Source organism: Rhamphochromis sp. 'chilingali' (assembly GCF_963969265.1).
Source record: "Rhamphochromis sp. 'chilingali' genome assembly, chromosome: 1".
Lineage (NCBI taxonomy): Eukaryota > Metazoa > Chordata > Actinopteri > Cichliformes > Cichlidae > Rhamphochromis > Rhamphochromis sp. 'chilingali'.
In genome coordinates, this window is record NC_137929.1 from 55,139,833 (window position 1) to 55,162,615 (window position 22,783).

The 22,783-nt window shown below is 43.8% G+C and overlaps 2 protein-coding genes across 4 annotated transcripts; one reads left to right on the top strand and one right to left on the bottom strand.

Annotated features, from left to right (window-relative positions):
* Nucleotides 1–702: 702 nt before the first annotated feature.
* On the bottom strand, nt 703–7,647 carry wdr55 (WD repeat domain 55). Its single transcript, XM_080891464.1, has 4 exons — nt 7,081–7,647; nt 5,305–5,411; nt 3,329–3,598; nt 703–1,570 (listed from the first exon to the last, which is right to left on the bottom strand). The coding sequence occupies exons 1-4, from the start codon at nt 7,630–7,632 to the stop codon at nt 1,246–1,248; spliced, it is 1,254 nt and encodes a 417-aa protein (XP_080747590.1). The 5' UTR covers nt 7,633–7,647; the 3' UTR covers nt 703–1,245.
* A 428-nt stretch (nt 7,648–8,075) lies between these two features.
* Nucleotides 8,076–22,427, top strand: ccdc171 (coiled-coil domain containing 171). 3 transcript variants are annotated; one of them, XM_080903850.1, is made up of 24 exons: nt 8,076–8,368; nt 8,833–8,983; nt 9,634–9,904; nt 10,323–10,473; nt 10,838–11,007; nt 11,205–11,351; nt 11,431–11,523; nt 12,406–12,566; nt 12,701–12,839; nt 12,955–13,158; nt 13,237–13,326; nt 13,750–13,953; nt 14,222–14,389; nt 15,830–15,997; nt 17,097–17,604; nt 18,978–19,094; nt 19,189–19,364; nt 19,445–19,579; nt 19,646–19,825; nt 20,649–20,794; nt 20,872–20,926; nt 21,036–21,167; nt 21,327–21,479; nt 21,600–22,427. In XM_080903850.1, the coding sequence occupies exons 1-24, from the start codon at nt 8,326–8,328 to the stop codon at nt 21,846–21,848; spliced, it is 4,011 nt and encodes a 1,336-aa protein (XP_080759976.1). In that variant the 5' UTR covers nt 8,076–8,325; the 3' UTR covers nt 21,849–22,427. The 3 variants fall into 3 exon arrangements, with proteins under 3 accessions (XP_080759976.1, XP_080759977.1, XP_080759978.1); XM_080903851.1 differs by having other exon boundaries at nt 19,216–19,364; XM_080903852.1 differs by having other exon boundaries at nt 8,076–8,134.
* Nucleotides 22,428–22,783: the final 356 nt, after the last annotated feature.

Sequence of the window (22,783 nt, forward strand, 5' to 3'; positions counted from 1 at the left end):
CAAACAAACAAAGAGAAAACAAATGTCTTCATGCTTCCTCATCCATCTGTGAAATTGGAGTCATCACACTGACATTTGACAGATTTGCTCTCTAAACAGCAACAAAACACAATTTTTTAAAAGTTCAACCTCACAAATGCAAAGTTTGAAGCCTTCACCATCCAGAGAATAAAACATGCTCATGTGTTGTAAACCCGTTTGTCGTAAGTTCACTTCATTCATGGAGGCATAAATACCAAACATTATTTCCTTTTGACATATACAGTTCAGTGTTTGCCTCGAGCATAAACATGAGCTGTGTTTCTGTGGAAAACCAACCTGTGCTGTTTGTGATTCTGCTGAAAACAAGAACACAACAATCAGTTATTGTAGTTTTAAGTGTTTAATGTGTCAAATTATACACAAACACAACCCTGTCACAGCAATGTTACAAAGAAACAGGGGTTGTTATCGATCATAAGTCAATGACCCTCTTAAGGCACGACCCCCACTGGCCTTTACATTCCTGGGACTCTCCACCATTTTGTTTCGGAACTGAAGAAGCTTCTTGGATGAGAAATGAAACCTCTTCAAGTAGCTTAAACAAGTCCAGTAACTTTTCTTTCCAAGCTCCTTAGACTACCATCAGTCGGATGGCTGAGATCCGTCAATACAAAATGAATACTTCCTTTTTAAATTTTAAGAGTTCAAATGAGTAATTCGTTAAATATAAACAACACTTTTATTGAGAGAAATGAGTTTGATACAACACAACTTTCAGCAGATTTACAGGATATCCTGCAGACGTTTAATGTAACAGCAAAGTCTGTTTTTGGATCTTAGCGTTACTCTGGATCAGGTTCATCGCCACATCACCCGACTTCTGGTACTGATACCACAACATCTAATATTAAAGTTCTTATAAATTATTTTAATATGATTGACAACAGACATCCTCAAATTTTCACACAAAGTATATAAACATTTAACAAACTGTTTCATGGAAGCACTGAGTTTCAACATGCACAACCAACCACTAAATAGCCAGAACTGATGTACAGTATTAATGTTGAAGAGCATTTTCTCCTCTGAGACGTTCACATTTAATCCCGGCACATTTCAAGAGAAAATAAACCTCTGTTTAGTCCTCAGTGGTTGTTTGTTTCTAACAATACTGGAATCCACCAAAGGCAAAGGCCCGACTCAAACAGCAGACACACCCATTCTCTAGGACTAATCTGTCCGAAGGCTTAATGACTACCATTTTCAATCACTGTCACTGTCATCCTCCTGTTCCTCCTGTTCCTCTTCCTCCTCCTTCTCAGTTTCCTCTACAAGTCCTGAGAAGAAGTCATTGTCACCATGGGCCTTCTTGGTGAGAGACTTCATCCGACCGTTTTTCTTCTTTCTCTTGCGGTACTCATCGACAGTCGTGTTGGGTAAACTGGAAATATCCCAGAACTTTATGAGCTGGTCTTGGGCGCAGCTGACCAGGAAACGTGAGTCCCAAGACTTAGCGAGCTCTTCAATGGGTTCACCAACATGCTGCCCGATGCAGCCGATGACTCGGTTGGGAAGGAGGTTGACGGCTCTGATGGTGGAGAGACAGAGTGTGTTAGTAAGTTATATTGACAATCTGATGTCTGATGAGTCTTAACGAGTACCATTTGTTTATCAGCTTCAACATAAAACAACTCTGACTCAATGCAGTTTCACAGATGATCAGACAAACGTGTACTGACAACTTTACAGATGGTGTGCTGACCAATCGCAGCAGCCCAGGAACTGATGGTTAAGGTCTTCGAGATTACTGAAAGTAAGCTGGTTTAAAATGCTAATATTTCACTTAGGATGACGATAATTTTTGAAAATGGCCTGAAGTCCAAAACCAAGATCAGAGGAATCATTGGTCAGGGCTCATTGGTCAGAGTGCCACCAATTTGGTCACAAATGAGACCAATTTTTTTCCAATGGCACGACGGTGCGACCAACTGTTCGAGTAACAAAACAAATTAAAAAAAAAGTCTTTGCAACTCTGAAAGTCTTCGTGTGGTCAACAGCAGACACACATTGTGCCCCTATCGTGGTCTAAACCAATCAGAGATAGTCAGGGGCGGGACCTCTCTGATTGGTCGTGGTCCAGATATTCATGTAGTCGGTGTGTACGTTTGAAAGTGCAGGGTGGGCGGAGAGAGAGAGGTGAGTAACCCACCAGTCTACCGTTGTTTACAGCGCTGTCGGCCACTGTGGGGTTTTTTTTTAACTTAAATGGACAAGAAAGTCTAATTTCTGCTGTTCAATACTGAAGACATTTAAACTTTTTAAAATTATGCAAAATTGCAGAACATTGTAGAATATTTTCAAGGTTATCTGCTATAAAAAGCCAGACCAGGAAAATCTCCTTCATGTTTTTCTGTGTTTTATTCTCAGTTACTTTCACACAAAGGCATCTGCTGTGATGTTCACACCTCTGATGAAGTCTCACATGTGTCAGTACTGATAAACGATCAGAATTATATTATTTCTGACTGTCTGAGGCTAAATTGAATCTAATCGGGACCTTGTGAATTGGAATTGAATGGATTATAGAAATCAGTGATGATACCCAGCCCTAGTGAGCAGCCTAGGCCTGAGAGAAGTGGATGTAGCTGTAATAGGAAAAGAACTATTGCTAACTTTTTTGTTAACTTAAGGCCTGATCAGTCTGAAATTCACAGCCACTGCTCTGACACAGAGCCATCAACCTCTGAACGCTGAAAAAGCCCAGTGTATCCAGAGAACACTATATGTTGTGGTAAATGCACTGCCCAAGTGTCCCCTCTCCCCACTGCCTTTCAGCGACAGCAGCAAACAGAGGAGGCCGATGTGATGATTAAGTTTAAGATTTTCTACAATATTGCCAAAGAATACCAAAGCACTTTAAGCACAAGCACAAGATTGTTAGTTAATCATTTACAAATCAATATTGTCTGTATTGACATCAATTTCCCCCCCAAAAATGTGCACATGTAAAACTGCGGTGTTGAGCAATGTGGTTGAAAAATCTGGGTGCGCCTAACTTTTGTGCTAGGCGCACCCAGTGCAACTGTGGCAAAAAGTTAGTCTAGAGCCCTGCTGGTAGATGATTTTTTCTTGTCACCAACATGTTGCACAGATGCTAAATTACCTGAGTAACACTCTGTGTTTTAGTGATTCTGCAGTAAAGGCTAACAGACGGCTAACAGGGCTTTTAATCGATAGTAATGTCAAAAGCAAGAAGAACTTTCATAATCTGCTCAAACTGGCAGATATTTCCAGCTGTATATCACACTGTATTTTGTATTAAACCTTCAATGTTAACACAACTCACCTGATGTACCCGTCTGTGGAGGCGGTGCACATGATGCTGTCAGTGATTGGGAGGATTTGGTCTATGGACTCAGCCTTGAGAGCGAAGCGGTCACTGGTGGCTCCAAAGCCGTTCCAGTTGAAGATGTAGATCGTCCCCTCGCTGGAGCCGCAAACCACCTTCTTGCCCCGTTTCATCAGCGCCACTGAGGTCAGATCACCACTCTGGTACTCTGACAGCAGCTCAAACCGCCGCCTTTTGATGTTGAAGACGCCCATGGTGCCATCGCCACTGTGACAAATCACAGCAAATCAGATTGGAGCTCAGATGGTGAGCTCAGGATCACCATTTCTGGCTTTTTTCTGTACCTTAACTCCATCATATCTAATAAAACCCTGAAACTTTATGTTTTCACTAAGAACACCTAAGCGCATAAAGTTCGGTTGAAATTTGGGAAACTTTAAAATTCATGTGATTTTTTTTATAGCTGCACGTGACGTCCAGGTGAAAACTCCAAGGCTAAAAACATATCGAAGCTCTGCAAAAAACTGCAACCACCCCAAGCGTCACAGTCTGTAATGGTTTTGGGTTTCCTTGGAGTATCTTGAGTGTCTTACTGATGTAAAAACAAAAAAAGAAGCTTAAGTTAAGATGAGTCAAAGAGTTGCTGCTGGGTCAGGGTTTGATCGCTGATGGTGGGCTGCAAACTGGCTCAGGCTTCAAGCCTTTTGAATTTTAAATGAGTCGTCCAATTCCATCAGGTGAGCTGCTGCCATGACTGACTTCTTGTGGAACTTATTTCTCGTGAAAACTGTACCAGGATCTAAATTAATGTTGTTTTCAGTTGGATGTCAACTCTTCATTTTATTGCTATAGCTCTGTACAGAAGTCTTGAGTCACCCGTCACGTCTTCATATTTTCCTTCCAATGAGTCAGGCTTTCTTGTCATTTTGGAAGCAGTTTGGAGCAATCAGACGCTTCACATTTGGGAAAGAGCTTTATTTTACAGCATTATAATGATCTTAAGCACACTGCCAATGCAGCAAAAACATATCTAGAAGGTGGTCATAGCAACTATTGACTTGCAAGCTTGTTAGAACCATACAAACTCTTTTGCTCTTCTATACTATATTTTCATAAATGCCTGCACATTTGCCATTTTTCTGGCAAATATAAAGAAATGAGGGCTGCCTCAGCACTTTGCACAGAACTGTATCTTGATTCACTTTATAGTAGCAGCTGAGCAGCACACGCGCTTGATGCCAAGTTGGGAAAACTCGACATCAATGACACTGTGATTATCAAAACATCAGAAGAAGATCCAAGTTAGACGTGAGCCTTCAGTCAAATGTACGTTCAAAACAAAGTGCTGACAGCCACCAGTGCTGCTCCTCAGCCTCGTAGCAGCACACCTGTGTTATTAAATTTGACAGGTGATGTTTAGAAAAACTTGACCTCTGACCATGACCTTTTGAGGCCTGTCATATTCACATATTTTGGTGGTCACGCCGTCGGCCTATCACAGCTGAGAGGTAAAGACGAGACCTGCCACGGTGGTATAACTTCTAGAGCAGCAAACTATGGAGGAGTTTTCTTATTTTCTACATTCAGTTATGCACGTTGTTAAACTTACCTTATTGTCAAAGCTGGATAGAGACAAAAAGTTGCAACTTGGGGTTTAGTATATTTCACAAGGTTAATTTTGCATGCAGACTGGAGCATCAAGGAATCGAACCACCAACCTTCTACCTCCGGAGCTACACCTACACCACTGTGACACTTGGAGGCTGTGTAAATATGATTTGTTTGGGAATATTTCCAGTATTTATCAAGTTTTCAGAGCTTATGCTCTTCAGAAAAGAGACTCTCAGAAAATAAAGTATTAAGTGAATGTAAAGTTTGCATGGTTGTTGGATGTGAAAAGATCCAAGTGATCCAGAGAGATTTTTGAATTGTTCAGTAGATTTTGTCTATAGTTGATCAGTAGTTGTTGTTACCTGGCTGTGAGCAGGATCCTCTTGGCTTGGTCCACAGTGATGTCACTGATGTAATCCTCGTGGTGTTTCAGGTCCATGATGGCAGTCCCCTTCCTCATATCCCACACCTTCGGAGAGGAAACAAACGACAGGGAGGTAAGCCTGAATTTAAAAAATGAACTCACTGAAAGGGGACATTGTGGCCACCAAAGACCAGAAGAAACAGGGCGACAGCATCAATCAATACAGCAGAACCCATCTCCAGTGCTCCAGTGGCGGTGTGCTTAACATCACTGCAATGCTTTGTATTGAGCTGGTTAATGTAAGGCTTAGACGCAGCTGATTTGAACCCATTCCATGGAGCTCTCTACGCACTGTTGTTGAGCTGATATGAAGGTCACATGAGGCTTGGAGGTCTGCAGTAACTGACTCTGCACAAAGTCAGCGACCTCTGCACACTATGTGCCTCAACATCCGCTGACCCCACTCTGGCATTTTACCACTTCATGGCTGAGTTGCTGTCATTCCCAATCACTTCCAGCTTGTTATAATACCACGAACAGCTGACTGTGGAATATTTCGTGTTGAGGAAACTTTATGACCGGACCTGTTGAACAAGTAGCATCTCATGACGGTACCACGCTGGATTTCACTGAGCTCCTGAGAGCGACCCATTCTTTCACAAATGTTTGTGGAAGCAGTCTGTATGCCTCAGCGTGGCAGTGGAAGTGAATCAAACACCTGAATGTAATGTTTTGGATGAGTGAATGAATACTTTTTACAACAGAGAGTGAGAACCCTGCAGGGAACAAACATTACAACACTTTGTTTCCATCATGGCTGGCACTGCATATGAAACATCCGGACAGCACTACATGGTAATTAGCACATGATGCACCAGTATAAGCATAAATGGCAACAACGGCTGCCACTTGCTTACAAGATGTAAATAATGAATGGACTAGTTGTTATGCACGGTTTTTCACTCTGAACTCTGAATGTGCTTTACACAACTTGCTCCATAGACTGCATGTCTATGTCAAAGGATCACGGAGCCCAATCGTCCAGCATGGTTGGACTGCAGCTTACAATTGTAGTCGTTCTTTTCTACTCCAGAGGTCCTCTGTGAGCTCATGGGTCACTACAAACAGAACCGACAGAAGGTGAAGAACAGGTTCACGGCATGTTACGGCGAGCAGAGCGATGACTGCGGCCGCAAACTGAAGGAGTGGAGAATGGTGAAGTCTGACGGGGGCGCAGAGGTGCAATGTGCTCTACTTCAAGAGGTCTGGTTCAGGGAACCTTCCAGGCTCTGCTTTCTCATCTAATCCTCGCTCAGGATGCAGCAACTTGACTCCTGACAGGCACAGGTAAACGAGACCATATTTGACCTGTTTTGGCTTCCAGTACATTTTAGATTTAATTTGAAAATGTCTGTTTTAAGTCACCAACTGCAGTCTCACCCTCTTACCTTTGTCAACTTTTAACTAAGCACGCTGCAAACAGATCTTTAAGGGCAGCTGACCTGATGCTTCTGGTTGTTCCAAGAAGCAGACTCAAGAACAGAGGAGACAGAGGCTTTGCTTCAGTTGCTTCTAAACATCAGAACCAGTGCACCTCTTCAAATTATGACCCCTCCAACACTCAACATCCTCAGTGTTTAAATTTTGAATTGTTGTGTATTAATGACTGAATCTGGCACAAAAAGATCTCTTAAATCTCTTTCTGGTAACTGGGTGTGTTCTAAAAACACAGATTCAAATTCGGGGTAAAGACGGAGCGAGACCCTGTTCAGACCTTTAAGGTGCCTCCATCGTCTCCGGTCGCCACGATGTTCTCGTCTACAAGGAGCAAACTGTTGATTGGCGCCCCGTGGGCCCCTCGGATCCGTGTGACCAGCTGCCCCCGCTCCACGTCCAGTTGGTGCACGGCCTTGTCTCGGGACACGCTGTACAGGTTCTCTCCGTCCGCCGTGAAGCGAAGCTGGCGGCAGGACTTCAGGTGGTGCCCCGAGGACCACAGCTCCCGGTTCTCGCCCTCCGTGCACGAGTACGAGAAAGCGTACACGTCCCCGTCCACGTCCCCGCAGGCCAAAACGTCCCTGGTCGGGTGCAGAGCAACCGTGTTGGCAATCGCTTCCAGCTGGAGGTCCATGGGGGTATCTCGGATTCTCGGTCCTTGCGGCTCGCCCGCATCCTCGTCTTCGTCCTCATCAGGGTCCGGATCTGGCTCGGAGCCGGCCGGCTCAGAATCAGACGTTTCGGGGTCTTGGGTGGTTTCCGGAGCTTCTTTTTGCTCAGTTTCCGAACTTTCTGACGCTACTTCAACGTGTTCCGTGGTAGCTGCCATGTTGTTTTGCCTTTCTTCTTCTTTTACGTTGAATTAAAGAAGCGATGCAGGTGAAAACCAGCCTCATACCGCCCCCAAGCTGTAGTTAAATAAACCACACATACGCAGGAGAACACTCAGCAAATTAATATATTTAAAGGTCAAGAGTTAAAAATAAATATGCTGAAGCTTACTCGCTTATATTGTGTGTTCTGATGGAAATATTTGTAACTCTTTAATATAATGAAGTAACTCTTTAATATATATAATCCTGTGAGTACTCTTTGATGTTCATCTAAAAATAACTAAATTATACCAAAATTACTAAATTTAATGAAATATAATTTAATCTGATAAACTGCTCTAAAATTGAGTATAAGATAAATAAAATGCATTCAAAACAAATAAAAATAAATACGTATATAAAAAAAACTTTAACCAGCCAATCCAGCGCTGATCCGGAAGCGACGTACTGACGCTAAAGATGGCGTCAGATTCAAACGGCTTCGGTTTTAGTGCGACAGTAAGTGTTAATAACAGTGTTTTAAACGTTTTCTTTCTAAATGTGTGCTTAGATAAGATGCCACTGAGCGTCGCATAATGATTAAACACGGGTTTGAAGCTAAAAAAACCCTCCAATGTTGGTTATTTATTAAGTAAGAGTATTTTTCGGGACTGTTTATCGTACGAGAACAAAGCTTCATTAACAAAACAATGGAGTTCGTCGCTGACTCGATAGATAGCAAGTGTCAGAGAGGTAAGTGAAAACTCAACAATTTGGTTAGGATGAAGACAGTATTTTAAATAATTCGGTACACATTTAAGCCAACAAAGACTTATGTAAAATGATAAAAATCCCAACAGGAAACACCTGACAAGTATTTATAGCGCTTGAAGATATACGTAGAGATTTAAGTTATAAAATAGAAATCTTGCGGAAATACGGTTTTTTGGGGGGCTCTGTTACTGATGCCGAATTGATCACCTGGTCCGTTTATTCATCACTAGTCGTAACTGTTTTTGTAGAACTTGTGCAAGCTTTATTATTTGTAGGCAATAATTAACTTAGACGATTTGTAAACAGAGCTCGCTGTAATTTCGTGTGCGTCTGCTGGCAGGGCAACAGCAGCGTCTAAGCAACCAAAAGAGTCTCCGGGGTCACAAAGAGGAAATCGGACAGCTTCAGGCGTGACAGTAACAGACATTTAAATGCAATTCCAGGTTCACTGAACTCAGATATGCAGACGGAAACAGCAAAGAGGAGGAGACAACCTGACCGAAGCGAGAGCGGGGAGAGGAGAGCAGAGCCGCGGGATATCGAAGAGAGACCCGCGGGCAGCAGAGCCCGGAGCTCCGGGGAGGACAAGGCAAGGTGGGTGCAGGCAAATTTTAAGACCTAGTTGGCCTTAAAAATGTAAACTTTGGATGATTGAAGAATTAAATGACTGTTTTTTCTTTAGTTTTAAGATTTAAACTAAAATAACAGCCAAAAAGGGAACAGTTTGAAGGGGGGGGGGGGGGGGGGGGGGTTAAAAGCATACTTCGACATATTTTTTAAAAAGATCTTAAAAAGGCTACTATATAAGAAGTTATAATTTTTACTTAAGATAACTCTTTATTGTCATTGCACAGTCATACATAGTACAATAGTACATTGGAAAACTGTCCCACGTACAACACAACACGACATTATAAATGTTGAAATTAGTCTTTTATGAATGGTATAAATGAGTCATAAAAATGTGGGGAAATGAGCTTTAGATTCTGTGAATTTTGAGATAAAAAGTCAGAAGATAAGGTGGAAATTAAACAAAAATGTCGATTTTTTTTTTTTTTTTTTTGAAGAATCTGAAGAATCTGGACAGAAGGCTGATTAAAAACAATCTGCTCTTTGAAGGTGTTCACAGCATCAGCTAAATTTAAAAATTATTACATAAAAAAATCACATTTCTGAGATTAAGTTAAGCTGTTATGTGGGTATTTAATAAAAAAAATTAAAAAATAGTTTCTTGCTTTCTTCAGGTCAAATTTGAGCTTTGACGCTCCGCAGCAGAAACAGAAGCAGGCAGTAGGAGACCGACGAAGAAGGAGGGCTGAGAGGAAAGGAGAGGAGGAAGAGGAGTGGGAAGAGAGAGGAAGAGGGAAAGACAGAAGCGGAGGACATGGGGGGAGGGGAGGGAGGAGGGTGGCGTCAGAAGGGCACGATGGGGGCGAGGACTGCAGGAGGCTCAGGTGGAGAGTCAACGATGTGGAGAAAGAGAAACTGCAGCTGAAGGCGAGCCACAACCAGGAGGTGAGCTACAGCCAATCATAACCTGCAGTTCCTCTAATGTCCACTTGAGGCTCCAGCAGCAAAATGTCCAACTTTAAACATGTTTACAGCCTGCTACAAAAACGGTTTGGCTCTCAAGAGCTAATTTCCCCCTTCATGTCATCTAAACAGTCTAAACAGAGGTGAATCGTTTAATAAAGTCACCTGAAATTGTGACCAAAGATGAAAATCATAATTATGATTAAAAGATATGAAGGAGTGAGAAAGAAGGTTCAGAGTTTTGGCAAAAAAGTGCAAATAATGCATCGAAAATCCAAAATGTTCAAGATAGAAAGACAAAACTTTGGACAGAAATTAATAATTAGCAAATGATAAATAATCAGCTACAAATAAATAATAATAATGTAAGTGTGTGTGTGTGGTTACTGTGGTGTTTAAGGTGTGTCGGCTGCAGGCAGAGCTGACCCGGCTCCGGTGTTCGGTGGAGCGCGGCGAGGCTCAGAGGGTGGAGCTTCAGTACCAACTGACTCTGAGCCGCAGAGATGCCGAGCGAATCACCGAGCTCAGCAGAGACAAACAGGCGCTCACAGGTACACGAATCCAACGCACCTTTCTGCTTCATGCTGCGTGCGATCCCCCGCAGGAGCAGGCTTCCCGAAATCGGCCAATTAGAATAAAGCTGGCAGTGTAGTTTAGTGCAACACATGATGTCACTTTAACAGAGCAGACTTTTAATAGTCCTTCCTTTTTGATTGTAGCGTGATCTGTGAAATGAAGTGCTACAAAGTTCTGTCCTTGTAGAGTTTTTCATGTCGACAAGTCAAAGAAATATAAGAACTCTTCATCTGTACTCAAGAAATCCTGTCCTCAGCAGGACCGCATCAATCCCTTGCTCTATAAACGTCGTGGCTTAGAGCACCGACAGCTCTGACAATGTTTGTGTTTGTGTGTTAGAGCGAGCGGCGCAGCTCCAGCAGGCGGTCGAGGAGCTGCAGAAAGCTCTGGACATTACGCGGCAGGCCAGCGAGGGAGACCGGCACGCTTCGCAGCGTGAGGTGGCGGAGCGAGATCGACTGATTCAGAGTTTCAGCTCTGAAAACCAGAGACTGCACCAACTGCTGAAGGTTAGAGTCACAACAGAAAAGAGCTCTGTTTTTAGTCTTCATGTGACAAAGAAAAACTCAGAAATGTAACTTAAACATGATTAAAACATTATGTCATTTACCAGCCTAATAATAGGCTGAAAAACAGATTGAATCCAGTATTTCTTCACCCTCAAACAAGTTTCTTGGGGTTTGGTTTGTGTCTTCTGGTCTGCAAGGATCAGGAGGTTGCTCTGGAGGAGTCAGAGACGAGGCTGGCCAAGTTGCAGACAGAGCGAGAGAAGGAGGCCGAGGTGAAAAGACGACGTGCCGACGAGCTAAAGCAGCTGATGGAGAGAGAGGAGAGGAGCCGCAGGGAGAAGGAGGTGAGGCCAGACCCTGTTCCTGTTTTTAACATTGGGTGGGAAACGGGAGAAAGAACAGATGTGTGTCTTCTCTCTCCAGCTGCTGGAGCAGAGGGTGAAGTCTCTTCAGTCGAACATCGAGGCAGAGCGAGGTGCTCACCTGGAGACAAAGTTCAACTCTGAGATCGTCCAGGTAACAAACGCGCAGAGTCGGAGCTTTAACATATTCAATTAAAGTGCAGAGAGGTTTTCACTAACAGAGAAAACACATCAATAGTTTTTTAAACGCCAGGATCAGATAAAATCTCTGTGTGATCCACAACTCGAATCAAGGACCAGCTCTAGTTCAGAACCTGTGAAGCTGTTAAAAATGCAAACAAGGTGAACGCTTTGGTTTAAAACAACATCCCGGCTTCAAAGCAAGCACTTTGAGTCAAAGTTAGGCCCTTTGTAGTGCAATACGGTGTACATCAGTCAGCCATTTAACTTTGTCCCTTTTTCTGTCCATAATGCTCTTAAAGTGTTAGATCATAGAAAATCTTCAGGACTGATTTAATAGATCCTTACTTTTTGACGCTGGCAGCACATTTTGTGGCAGAGCCTCCCACAACAAAGGAGGTGACCCAGCAGTTGTAACTAATTATAGACCAATATCTGATCTATCTGTGCTAGCCAAAGTTCTTAACCTTCTAAGACCCGAACTCTTCCACAGCATTTTTAATTTCTCTTTGATATTTGGACAGATTGGGACCTGATGAATGTAAAAACAAAGAATTACCAGATTTGTTTTTTACTTGATTTTTGTTTCTAAGAAAAATGAGAGCCACATATGAGGACATTCGTTTAAAATTTTGATAGAACAGTAGCAGTATAATGTCCTCGTAGGTGGATATCAGGCCCCTGTAGAGCAAAATTGAGTATTTTGGTCTAAATAACCCAAATGTGATGTCCACATATGTGGACGCCAGGTCCTAGGAGGTTAAAATAAAAACGATTCACTAAAGGAACTCATAAAGAATCACTGAAGTATCAATGAAGTCTTATCAATATCTCTCCCTGTTTATGTAACCACCAGCTGCGTGTGCGGGACCTGGAGGCGGCGGTGGCAGTGGAGCGGTCCGGCCAGCAGGAGGCACAGAGCAGCCTGGAGCTGCTGAGAGCTCAGTTCAGAGAGGTGGAGAACGCTTACAGCCGGGAGAGAGAGAGGAGCAGCAGCACTGAGCGCGCTCTGGAGCGGTGAGGTCACTGCAGAAAATGCGGCTAAAAAAAATATATAAACTGTCATCTGATCTAATCAACCAATCACATCACTAAAGGCTGGATGTATTTTCTTTAGTTGTCTGTAATTGGGATTTCTAACATGTGCACAGGTTGCAGTTAGAGTACGAGCAGTGCAAGTCTGTCATGAGCGCTGCTTTGGAAACGGAGAGGAAGACGACCTACGACCTCTCAGAAAAACTTGAGGAGGAGGAACGACAGCATGCAAACACACACTCACTGCTGGAGCAGGTAAAACGTACACACACATGCTTTAACTTGGTGTGTTCATGTTTGTGTGTCGTGTGCATGTCGCGCTACGATCATATCTGAATTCTTCTTGCTCATTTCTGTGAACTGTGTTTAGGCCGTTCAGAGGCAGTGCGACACAGAGGAGGCGTTTGTGACCTGTGTGAAACAGATCAGAGACGCTCTGCAGCAGCACATCAGCGAACCATCAGCGCAACCTGCAGAGGATGATGGGAAACAGAGTCTTCCTGCTGAAGTCCTGCAGCTGCTGAGGACCACGCTCAGCTCATACCAGCAGAGGCTGTTAGACGCTGACAGACAGGTACAGATTCCTCTCGTTTATTTCTGCGTTTCTTCTGGTGAATTGTGATTTTATTCCTCTGCTCTTCTTCTGTGGCAGCTCCAGGATCTGCTGCTGGTGTCGGAGAAGCTGCAGGAGGAGAACCAGACTCTTCAGCAGCTGACCTCAGATCAGAGGAGTCAGATTGATGTAAGTACAGGTCTTTATCCTAAATGGAATCCCAGACAACGATAGGACTAATGTGGACTGCCAGTGCTGGAAAAGTCAGGAGCACTGGATGAGTTTTCTTTTTTACATAATAAATAATGGTAAAAATAAATAAAAGTGCTCCTTGATAGACAGAATCCAGCATGTATATAAATCACATGACGTGATATAAGCAGACATAAGAGTGGAAACACCAAGTTTGCTTTTTTGGACAGATGGGACTAACACAAGTGTGTCTCTGTGAAGCAGGGACTGTTACTTTCAAAGGACGTTTATTTAAAGATTCTCAGTACGTTGGTGGAAGGTCAGGATCTCTGTGTAATCTGCAAAGACATTTTCTGGTTTGTTGGAAGGTGAGGACATTTTTATGTCTCAACCTGTTTTTCTCTCTCTTTTCTTCTCCAGGAGTCTCAGCAGGAGACGCTGAAACTGAAGGAGGAGGTGTCTCGCTTACGCCAGGAGAGCTCTGATTGGTCGACACAGAGTCAAAGCCAGGAGGCCGAGCTGCAGAGAGAGAGGGAGGAGAGGAAGAGGGAACTAGAGAAGGAGAGGGAGGAGAGGACAGCAGACGTCCAGGAGATAACTGAACACTACAAGAAAGAGTCGACGGTGCTGAATCGAGATTTTTAACATTTGTTATGATTCTGGTGCTGCATTAATCTGTCCGTTACTTTCAAACTATTTTTATCTTCTGTTGACTCAATTTAAATGAAAAAAGTGAAACGTTGTCAGTTAAACACTTGTGTTGTGTGTGTTGTGTGGCAGCAGAGTCACAGTTTGAGCCTGCTCTCTCAGCAGCATGATGTCATTATATCATTACAGCTGAGGCTTAAATGCATTACAGCCTCCTCATACTGAGCCTCTGTCTGTGTGTCAGGCCCATCTGTCCTTCCTCTACTGCCTCTACCAGCGCCTGCTGGCTGGCTGCGTCCTCCTCGATCAATCTCAGAGCATTCTGGGTAACTTCACCTGGAAGGAGCTGTGTGATGTCATCAGCGAGCAGGTGGACCAGCTGACCTCTGACCTCAAGAAAGCCAACAACAAGGTAAACCAAGCTGAATTCACCCACTGATACCCATCCTGTCTTCACCTCAAAAACATTTTTTACTTTCATATGAACACAATTTATAAAATAAATGTGTTTTATTTAATAAGACTTGAAACTAGAATCTGAAACCAGGATTAAGTGAAGTCCAGATGAGTCGCCCCCTGCTTGTCATTAGAAACAATCCAGGTTTCGTTTCAGGTGTTTTCTGTTCAGCTCTACTCTTCAGACCCCAAGAATAAAAGTATGATTGACTAATCACTGCAGCTCTGATGATTGTTCCTTTGGTACAGAGCCAATAAAATTTGTTGTTAGTGAGAACTTTGTTTGCCTTGACTAACTTCTTTCACAGCCAGATCTTAAGAAAAAAGGTAAATTGTTTAGGTGCAAGTGCCAAACCTGGTCAGCACAGGGTTATTTAAACTCTAGTTGCCCTTAAACGTGTTCACTCTGCTTTCATGAGTTACTCACCAGTATCTGTCAATCCCACTGCTTCACTGGTTTTCCTTGATGTTGAGAAAATACATCTCAGAGCCACTTTGTGTCACCAAGAGTCACCTGTAGATGCTGAATGTCATTGTCCTTCTATGGCAGGATGACAAGTTATAATTTGAAGTAGCCTAACAGTTGCATCAGTGACTGCATACAATCAGCAACTGGCTGTCAAATGAAACAAAGAAAGTACAATTCTACAAGATTTCAACGATGTTTAATTATTTATTATTGCGTTTTAATTATTTTTCACAAAGATGTAGTTTAAGGTTCGTCCTTTTTCTTTGTCCTTATTTACATTTTACAGTTTTACAGATTAAAATTACTGTGCTGTAAATACAAGAGAAGTTGCGCCAGGTTAATAAATCTAAAATCTAGTAATAGACCAGGGTCTGCCTAGTAGTGACGTAGTGTGTATGGTTTCTGGCTATCATGTCAGAGGGAATCAGTTCCTGTGTGGTCACAGCTGTAGATAACTTGCATTTATATGTGTTTGCCTACTTGATAACATGTTAGTCAAAATATAGACAGTCTGAGTGTTGAATTTGAATCAATTGATATTTTGATGGTGAAAGAACTTTACTCGAATGCCAGTCAAATTTCTGTTTGTTTAAATGGGCTTCATCTGATAAAAGTGGCTTTATCTTGTTTAATGCTAGCAAACATGTTGATAAGCAATATAGGAGCGAGCCGGCTAACATTAGCTTCCTGACTATATGAATAAATTGGGGTCTTGTCCAGGACTGTGGCGTCATTCAGAGGCCTGAGACCCCCAGAGTATTTTCACAAACCGGTGAGGTGACACTGAGCTACAAGGTTTCACTTCCTGTACCTGCCAGCTGTGACACATCTGCAACAGTTTGCTGACAGACTGTGAACATTATATTTCCCATGTGGCTAAAATGTTGCCCCTCCCCCACCCTGTTTTTCTTTCCTCTCTCGCTGCAGATCGCCCACTTGCAGAGCGTGTGCGACAAGAAGAGTGTGTGTGTGCGCGAGCTGCAGCGGAATCAGGAGTGTGTGTTGTCCCGTCTGGAGGAGAGCGTGAGGAGGAGGGAGGAGGAGTGGAGCAGACAGCACACGCACACTGTGAGGGGGCTGCAGAGCGAGCTGCAGGTAACACATACACACACACTCATCTCTGGGGTGTTTCGGCGCCTCGTGTACGTCAGTCACGTCGCCCTGCAGCGACAGAGGCACTGTGAGCTGAATCAGCAGGATGGAAGCAGAAAGATTTCAGTTATCAGTCCCTTTGGTCAGATTCTCCGAAGAGACGAGACGACAGATACAAAAATCATCTGTTCACTTCCAACTTTGTTGTCTCCGAAAGCATAAAATTCTCTGCAGCAACATTTACAACAACAGAAAAAGTTCACCGAAGAGTGAAGAGCAGAAAAAGGCAAAGCTTAATAGGGATTTGTTACAAAGTTATTACAACCTTTGTGTCACTGAGCAGCGTCACACTTTACACGTTTTTTCTCATGAAAACGCAATAAATGCGAAAGCAGAGAAGAAAAGACATGTTAACACATTTCATGTTTAATGTAAAAGAAAATAAGTAGCTTTGTTTAACCGTGTAAACAACTGTCACCATTAAAAATACCGTGACACCCAGCATTAGGGCTGTTCGATATAACGATATATATCGGATGACGATATAAAAACATCTATCGTTTCATTTTACGCTATCGTTTGTTTCGTGGTGTCGCAAAATAAACTGTTTACGGCAATATTTTTTTATCGTTTTGATGGTCACTGTAGTGGCTATATTAATTTCTTAAAGTTCTCTCTTTCTCTTATATGTAATATAACCACACTACAGACGGACAAGCGCCTGTTTTTATGCGTTGTCGTTAGCAACAACGACGGTAAAACCATTGTGTGGCTCCATCGTCTGCTTCAAAATAAACCGAATCACGTAAAAGAGAATGCAGAGAGTTTACGGATGAGAAGCAAAAAAGAGCCGCCAGGTGCTAAAAAATAAACCTTAGACTCAAACAGGCTTTTCCCCGCAGCACGCCGTGTAATAAATACTCACACTCCGTGTTAATACCAGACGTGCACAGTTACCTAAGATCTGAAAATGGCAGATTTTGTTTGTTTGTGTGTTTTTACGTTGGAGGCGGCATACACATCAGCTCCGCCCACTTCCTTCTCTTTGCTGAACCAGCGTGTTTCTGATTTTGGATGCTAACGCCTCCACGTTTTGTTCCAGCTCTGCCGCTCTCAGTGCGACTCTCTCCGTGATCGCACCTCCTCTCTGGAGCAACGCTGTTCTTCGCTGACCTCTGACCTCTCCCAGCTCAGAGGCCTCCTCTCTCGAAGTCGCAAGGAGTCCTCGTCCTTCTTCTTAGCCTGCGCCCTGCTGGGTGGAGCGCTGAGGCACGCTCACCACCGTCTGTGTGGGCTTTCTGAGCAGAAGAAATTCCTGTGCTGGCAGCTGGCAGAGCGGGAGCAGCTGGAGGAGGAGGTGAGGAGGCTGGTTGATGCTCTGGAAGGAGAGAAAGACCAAGAGAAGGAGGAAGAGAAGAAGAGAGAGAGGACGAGGAGGGCAACGAAGAGGTGGAGGAGGACTGTGTGCGCTGTGCTGGCAGTGAGGAGGTGGTGTTCGCTGGCCAGGAACACGACAGTGTTGCTTCGTCTGGAGAGAGGAGGCGGAGCTCCAGCTGTCTGCGTCTGTGGAGGGGCGGATACGGCGACACAGAAGGGTCGAGACACAGCAGGTACACACACCTCCACAAACAAGAAAGGAAACACTTTCAGTGTGTTTGTAGCAGCTCAAGGAAACACCGTCTTCAGAAGGTAACACACTGATGTTAGAGATGGTGCTGAGGCACACACAGACTGTGCTGCACTGCTGTGTGTCACTGATGTTGTGCAGCAGCTGAGAGAGCAGCGTAAATACTGTGTATCTGAGTGTCAGTGTAATGACAAGCTACCAGACTCACATACATGCTGTGGAGCTGCGGTCCTGTGAAAAACAGTTCAGCCCACGATTCAGTCGCTTGTGGAACGATCTTTAGCAGCAAGAAGTTGAAGTCATCACTTCCTGTATGACTATCGATCTCTCACATCTCTGTGGAGGAAATTTGTCCCACTCTGCTTCACAGCATTGCTTCAGATGATTGAGGTTTGTGCACAGATCTCTTAAAGTCCTTCCACAGCATTTCAATCAAGTTGAAGTGTGGACTTGGTTAGTTTGGTGGGATCGTCGTCCTGTCGTATGACCTGGTTTCAGCCAAGCTTTAGCCGTCGGATGCATCTCCTCACATTTGAATCTTAAATAACAAACAGACAGTTGGTATGAGGTGTTTAGTTTTCTCCAAACATGGTGTTGGGCATTATGGACAAACATCTCTGCTTTGCTCTCATGTGCCCATCGGTCACATCGTTCCAGAAGTCTTACGGTTTCTTCAGATGCAATTAAACCATGCTACCTTATTTAAGAGAGAAGAGGCAGGGTCTTGAAATACCCAACAAGCCACACTTGTTCTGTTGTTTTCTAATTGTACCGTCGAGAACTCGAGCATTTAGCGTGCTAACTGAGGACCGTAGAGCCTCAAATTACACTCCGACCTTCAAGTGAATTTGCGGGGAGGTCCACTGCAGCAGCAGCAGGAAGTTTGGCAGCAGCCTCCAATGTTTTCCATGTGGGATTAATCTGTTCTGACTGTAGAGGTGGAGTTCAGATTGTTTAACAATGGCTTTCTCCTGCTGTCATAGAGGCGCTCACACATGATCGTGAGTTTAATTGAGTGCTTTTGATTATCAGCACGTGGCTGCTGCTTAGCCTCTGAATTCCTGTGGGAGCAGTAAGGGTGGACTTAGTTTTTCACACGTCACTCCTGGATTTAGACGCCATTTTTAAAAAGTAAATAATGACACAGTGTGATATGTTGTGTTTTGTAGTTGGTTTGGGATTTCCCAAATTTTAAGATTGAAGGATTTTCATGTCCTGATTTATAAAACCTTAGAGTTTTGGCACAGTTAGTTCATTGGCAGACATTAATAAGTGTTTCATTCATGATAAATGTTTGGTGGAGTGTGTTTAAAAAACAAAAGGAAACTGAGAAACTTTTCTTTTTTTTTTATTTAGACAAAAAGCTGACTGACGGTCGTGAAGGTCTTTGTGCTCGTTTGTTTGGATCTAAACGTCTCTCATCCACCATCCTGACCTCCATGTCTGACCTGCAGGAGGCTCTGGGAGACTCTGGTAACCACAAACACACACACACACACACACAAACAAACACACACACACACACACAGACTTCCTCAAAAAAATCTTGTTTCTTTTGTTTCTCGAGATTCGTCCCCTCCACTCTTGCTCTCAGTGGCTTGCGCAGGCTTGTCCCGCCTCCTTGATCTCCTCCTCGACCAATCAGAGTCCAGCCTATCATCCTGTGGCGTGAAGGAGGAGACACTGAGCAGCCGAATGAGGCTCGGTCTGAGTAGCCTGACGTCTTTGCAGTCTGACACAAAGGTCGCTAAACACAAAAGAAACTCAATTTTATCTGAGAAACTGTCTCCCTCTGCTGACCTTTGACCTCTGTGCGCCAGCAGAGTTTGGTGTCGGTCCTCCAGCAGCATTTCCTGGTCTTCAGCCAGCGGCTGCATTCGGCAGAGGTGGAGAGGCGGAGCCTGCGGCTGGAGGTGGCCAATCTGAGGAAAGGACTCCGGAAGGAGACGAGCAGAATGGTGAGGCAAAACACACACACACCTGCATGCTAAACACCTTCATGACGTACGTGTGTGTGTGTTCAGGTACCAGACGAGCGTTTCCAGAGTGTGTGCGTGGAGCTCCGTCAGGCTCTGAGCAGAGAGCAGGAGGCTCAGATGCTGATCCAGGAACAGTCCAACCAGCTGCACACGCTGCAGCGGCGAGTCGACGAAAATGCTGCCGGGCAAGCTGAAACACAGCGCACACTGAGACAGACCACACAGGTACGCCACACACAAATATTCACTCTGCTCTTTTTGAACATCAACAAGTGTGTTACTTGCAGCAGGTGGGATTAGGCCACGCCCACACAGAATCTGACTCGACCTGGGTTTGATGGACGCTCTATTGAGAACATGTTCACCACTTTGCCTTCTGTCAAACAGCCCTTTCTACAGTAAGCAGGAAGTCACCCAAATTGCTGTCCACCAGACTCCATTCATAAAAAGAGTAATTTTACCTCACAGAACACAGAACTGTCTCCTGCTGCTTCGATTGATCAGGCAAGTTTGCCCTGTTACGTGACTTTGGTGTTTTGATCCTTTGGTTCAGACACAAACTAGAAAAGTCTGACCGCAGCCCCGTCATCCTGTCAGAGAAAAGTTAAAGTTTAGTTAGTGGAGTTTGGTGGAAAACAATTCATCATCTGTTTCCACAAATAGGTGGGTAGATAAAGCTTTAAACACATTTCAAAACCAATGTAAGAACTGGGTGAACTGGAACTTAGAAAGTGAGACGCTCTCTCTGATGCTATCATGTTTAATGTCAAACTGCACGGATTTTAAATATACAAAAAGGTACAAATCAAAAATCTAGCATTAATATTCTACATTAATAACCAACAGGAGGAGCAAGCCCCACTCCTTGCTGTTACCTTACGAGAACCTAGAGTTGTTTACTGTGAGCTGTTTAATGGTGATGTTGTCAATAATTTACCTTCACAGTTAATGTGGAAAAGATGCCTGCAAGCCTGCACAGTGGACACCTTAGCCCTGGTGCAGTGATGGTTACTTTCAGGTAACTCTAGGTCTCTCTCTCTCTCACCAGGTGCTGTCAGAGGCTCGGCAGGAGGTGAATCGGAAAGAGCGCTCACTGAGGATTCTGGGTAAGCACCTATCAGGGATTCAGAAGGGGAAGAAGCAGGTGGAGGAGAGGCTGCAGCGAGCTGAGGAAGAGCTGAGCGATGCCAGCAGGTAGCGGGCCTTCTTTCCCTCCGCCCAGAAGTTTGTTTACTGTGAGATTGTTGGTTGTTGACGTTGTTGTTTCTCAGACGTCGGGACGGTGTGGTCAGCTTCATGAAGGCTGCAGAGGCGAGTTGCAAGCAGGTGAACACATGCGCACAAACACACACACACAGTGAGGTGACCTCACTTTGACTGCTGAAAACTCACTCTGGGCCTCACAGTTGTTGAAACAATGCAGTGTGCTCTTCAGTTCAGGGACAGTCTCGTCCAATCACAACACTCTCTGAAGGCCAAGCCCCGCCCCTTGCTGTTACCTCACGAGAACCTAGAGTTGAGTGGAGCAGAGAGCATCATGGGAGCTCCTGAGGCGACAGCGTGCCAGGTAGCAGAGCGAGGAAGGAAGTGTCTTTCTTTTCTTATGTTTTCCCTCCTTTCTTCTTCCTTCCTTCTTTCCTTCCTTCCTTCTACACCTTTCTCTCCTCTTTAGCCTCCACCCCTCGCCGCTCTCAGTTCATCCCTTCATGTTTCTCTTCCTGTGCAGAGTTTTCTCTCCGCCGTCTCTCAGCTCTGCCACACCTGCAGCTCCAGGATTGATTGGCTTGAGCAGGAAGTCTCTGCCCACCGCAGTCATGTGACAGCACTGCGTAGCGAGCTGCAGGATGCCTGTCTCCGTGACAACTTGGCCTTTGTTCCTGTAAGACTCCCTCTCCTTTAAATACTGGTCTCTATAAGCCTCTATCTTTAGTGTAATGAATTATTTTTATACATGCAACAATTCCTGTTTACAATAAATATTACCTTTGTTTCTCTTCAGGTGTCTGATTTCACAGAAACCTTTCCTGTCGCTGACTTGGAAATACCTCAAGCTGTTCCCCTCTGTGATTTGTCAAAGAACCCGATGATCACTGTAAACCACTCCCCCTCTAAGGTAAACCCCACCCCTCCATCAAAAGCAAGTTCCTCCCCTACATCGGCTTCTTGCAAAGTCACCGTGGGTCAAACGAAGTTGAAGAAAGCCACAAAAAAAACCAGAGGCCACGTGAAGAGCGGAGGGCGGAAATGATCACATATATAATGATACAAACCACAGAAGAAGAAACACTTTTTTGAAGTTGTGGAGGCATTCTGATTTTAGAAACTTCTCCTTCAAATAACCAAAACTTTATTCATCTGCAGTAGCGGGCAAACATGCTCTCTCCACAGCTGTCTGGTGACAGACGCCTGAAGGCCAGATGGTCGAGCGTTACGACGGCGACTCGGTGACGGATCAGCAGCTGCCGCTGCCACCAGAGCTGCTGTCACTCAGACGCTACTGCTCGTGTGCTGTGGCCGAGTGCGTTCTCAAAGGATTCATGTGAAAGAAAACATCACAGAGAAAGCGTGAAAATTCTTCTTTAGTGTGTTCAGTCGGTTTTACTCAGTTACCTCACTGCAGATTTTCTGTTCGTGTTACTTTTTCACTCTCGTGTGAGCTGAAATTTTGTTTGTTTGCACACAGAACTCACGAGCAGATACATGTCCAGCTAAAGCAGAAAAACTAAAGAAATATAAATGTATGTTTTTTTGTTTATTGTATTTGTTTTTACTTATTTATTGTCAGATTTTCACTGTTAGGAATTAAAAATAAAAAATAAAACACTAAGGAGTGACGGCAGCATTTTCATTTTACTAATCTGAACTGAACACAGCAAATAATTTTTAAAGGAGCAAAATGATCACAAACAAAAAAATAACCCCAAATAATCTCTAAGGACACAGGACATCATCACAGACACAAAATGAGTCCTTAAGAGGAAAAAGTAGAAAACAAATGACTTAAAGGAAAATTAAAATTATACAATTAAATAAATAAACTAAGCAAAAAATAATAATCTCAGGAACACTGAATGACCACTAAGTTTAAACATACATGACCTCAGAGAGAAACAAATTCCTCCAAACAAAATATTGCAAAAATAAAAAACATTAAAGATCAAAACTGAAGTTGTGAAAACAAAA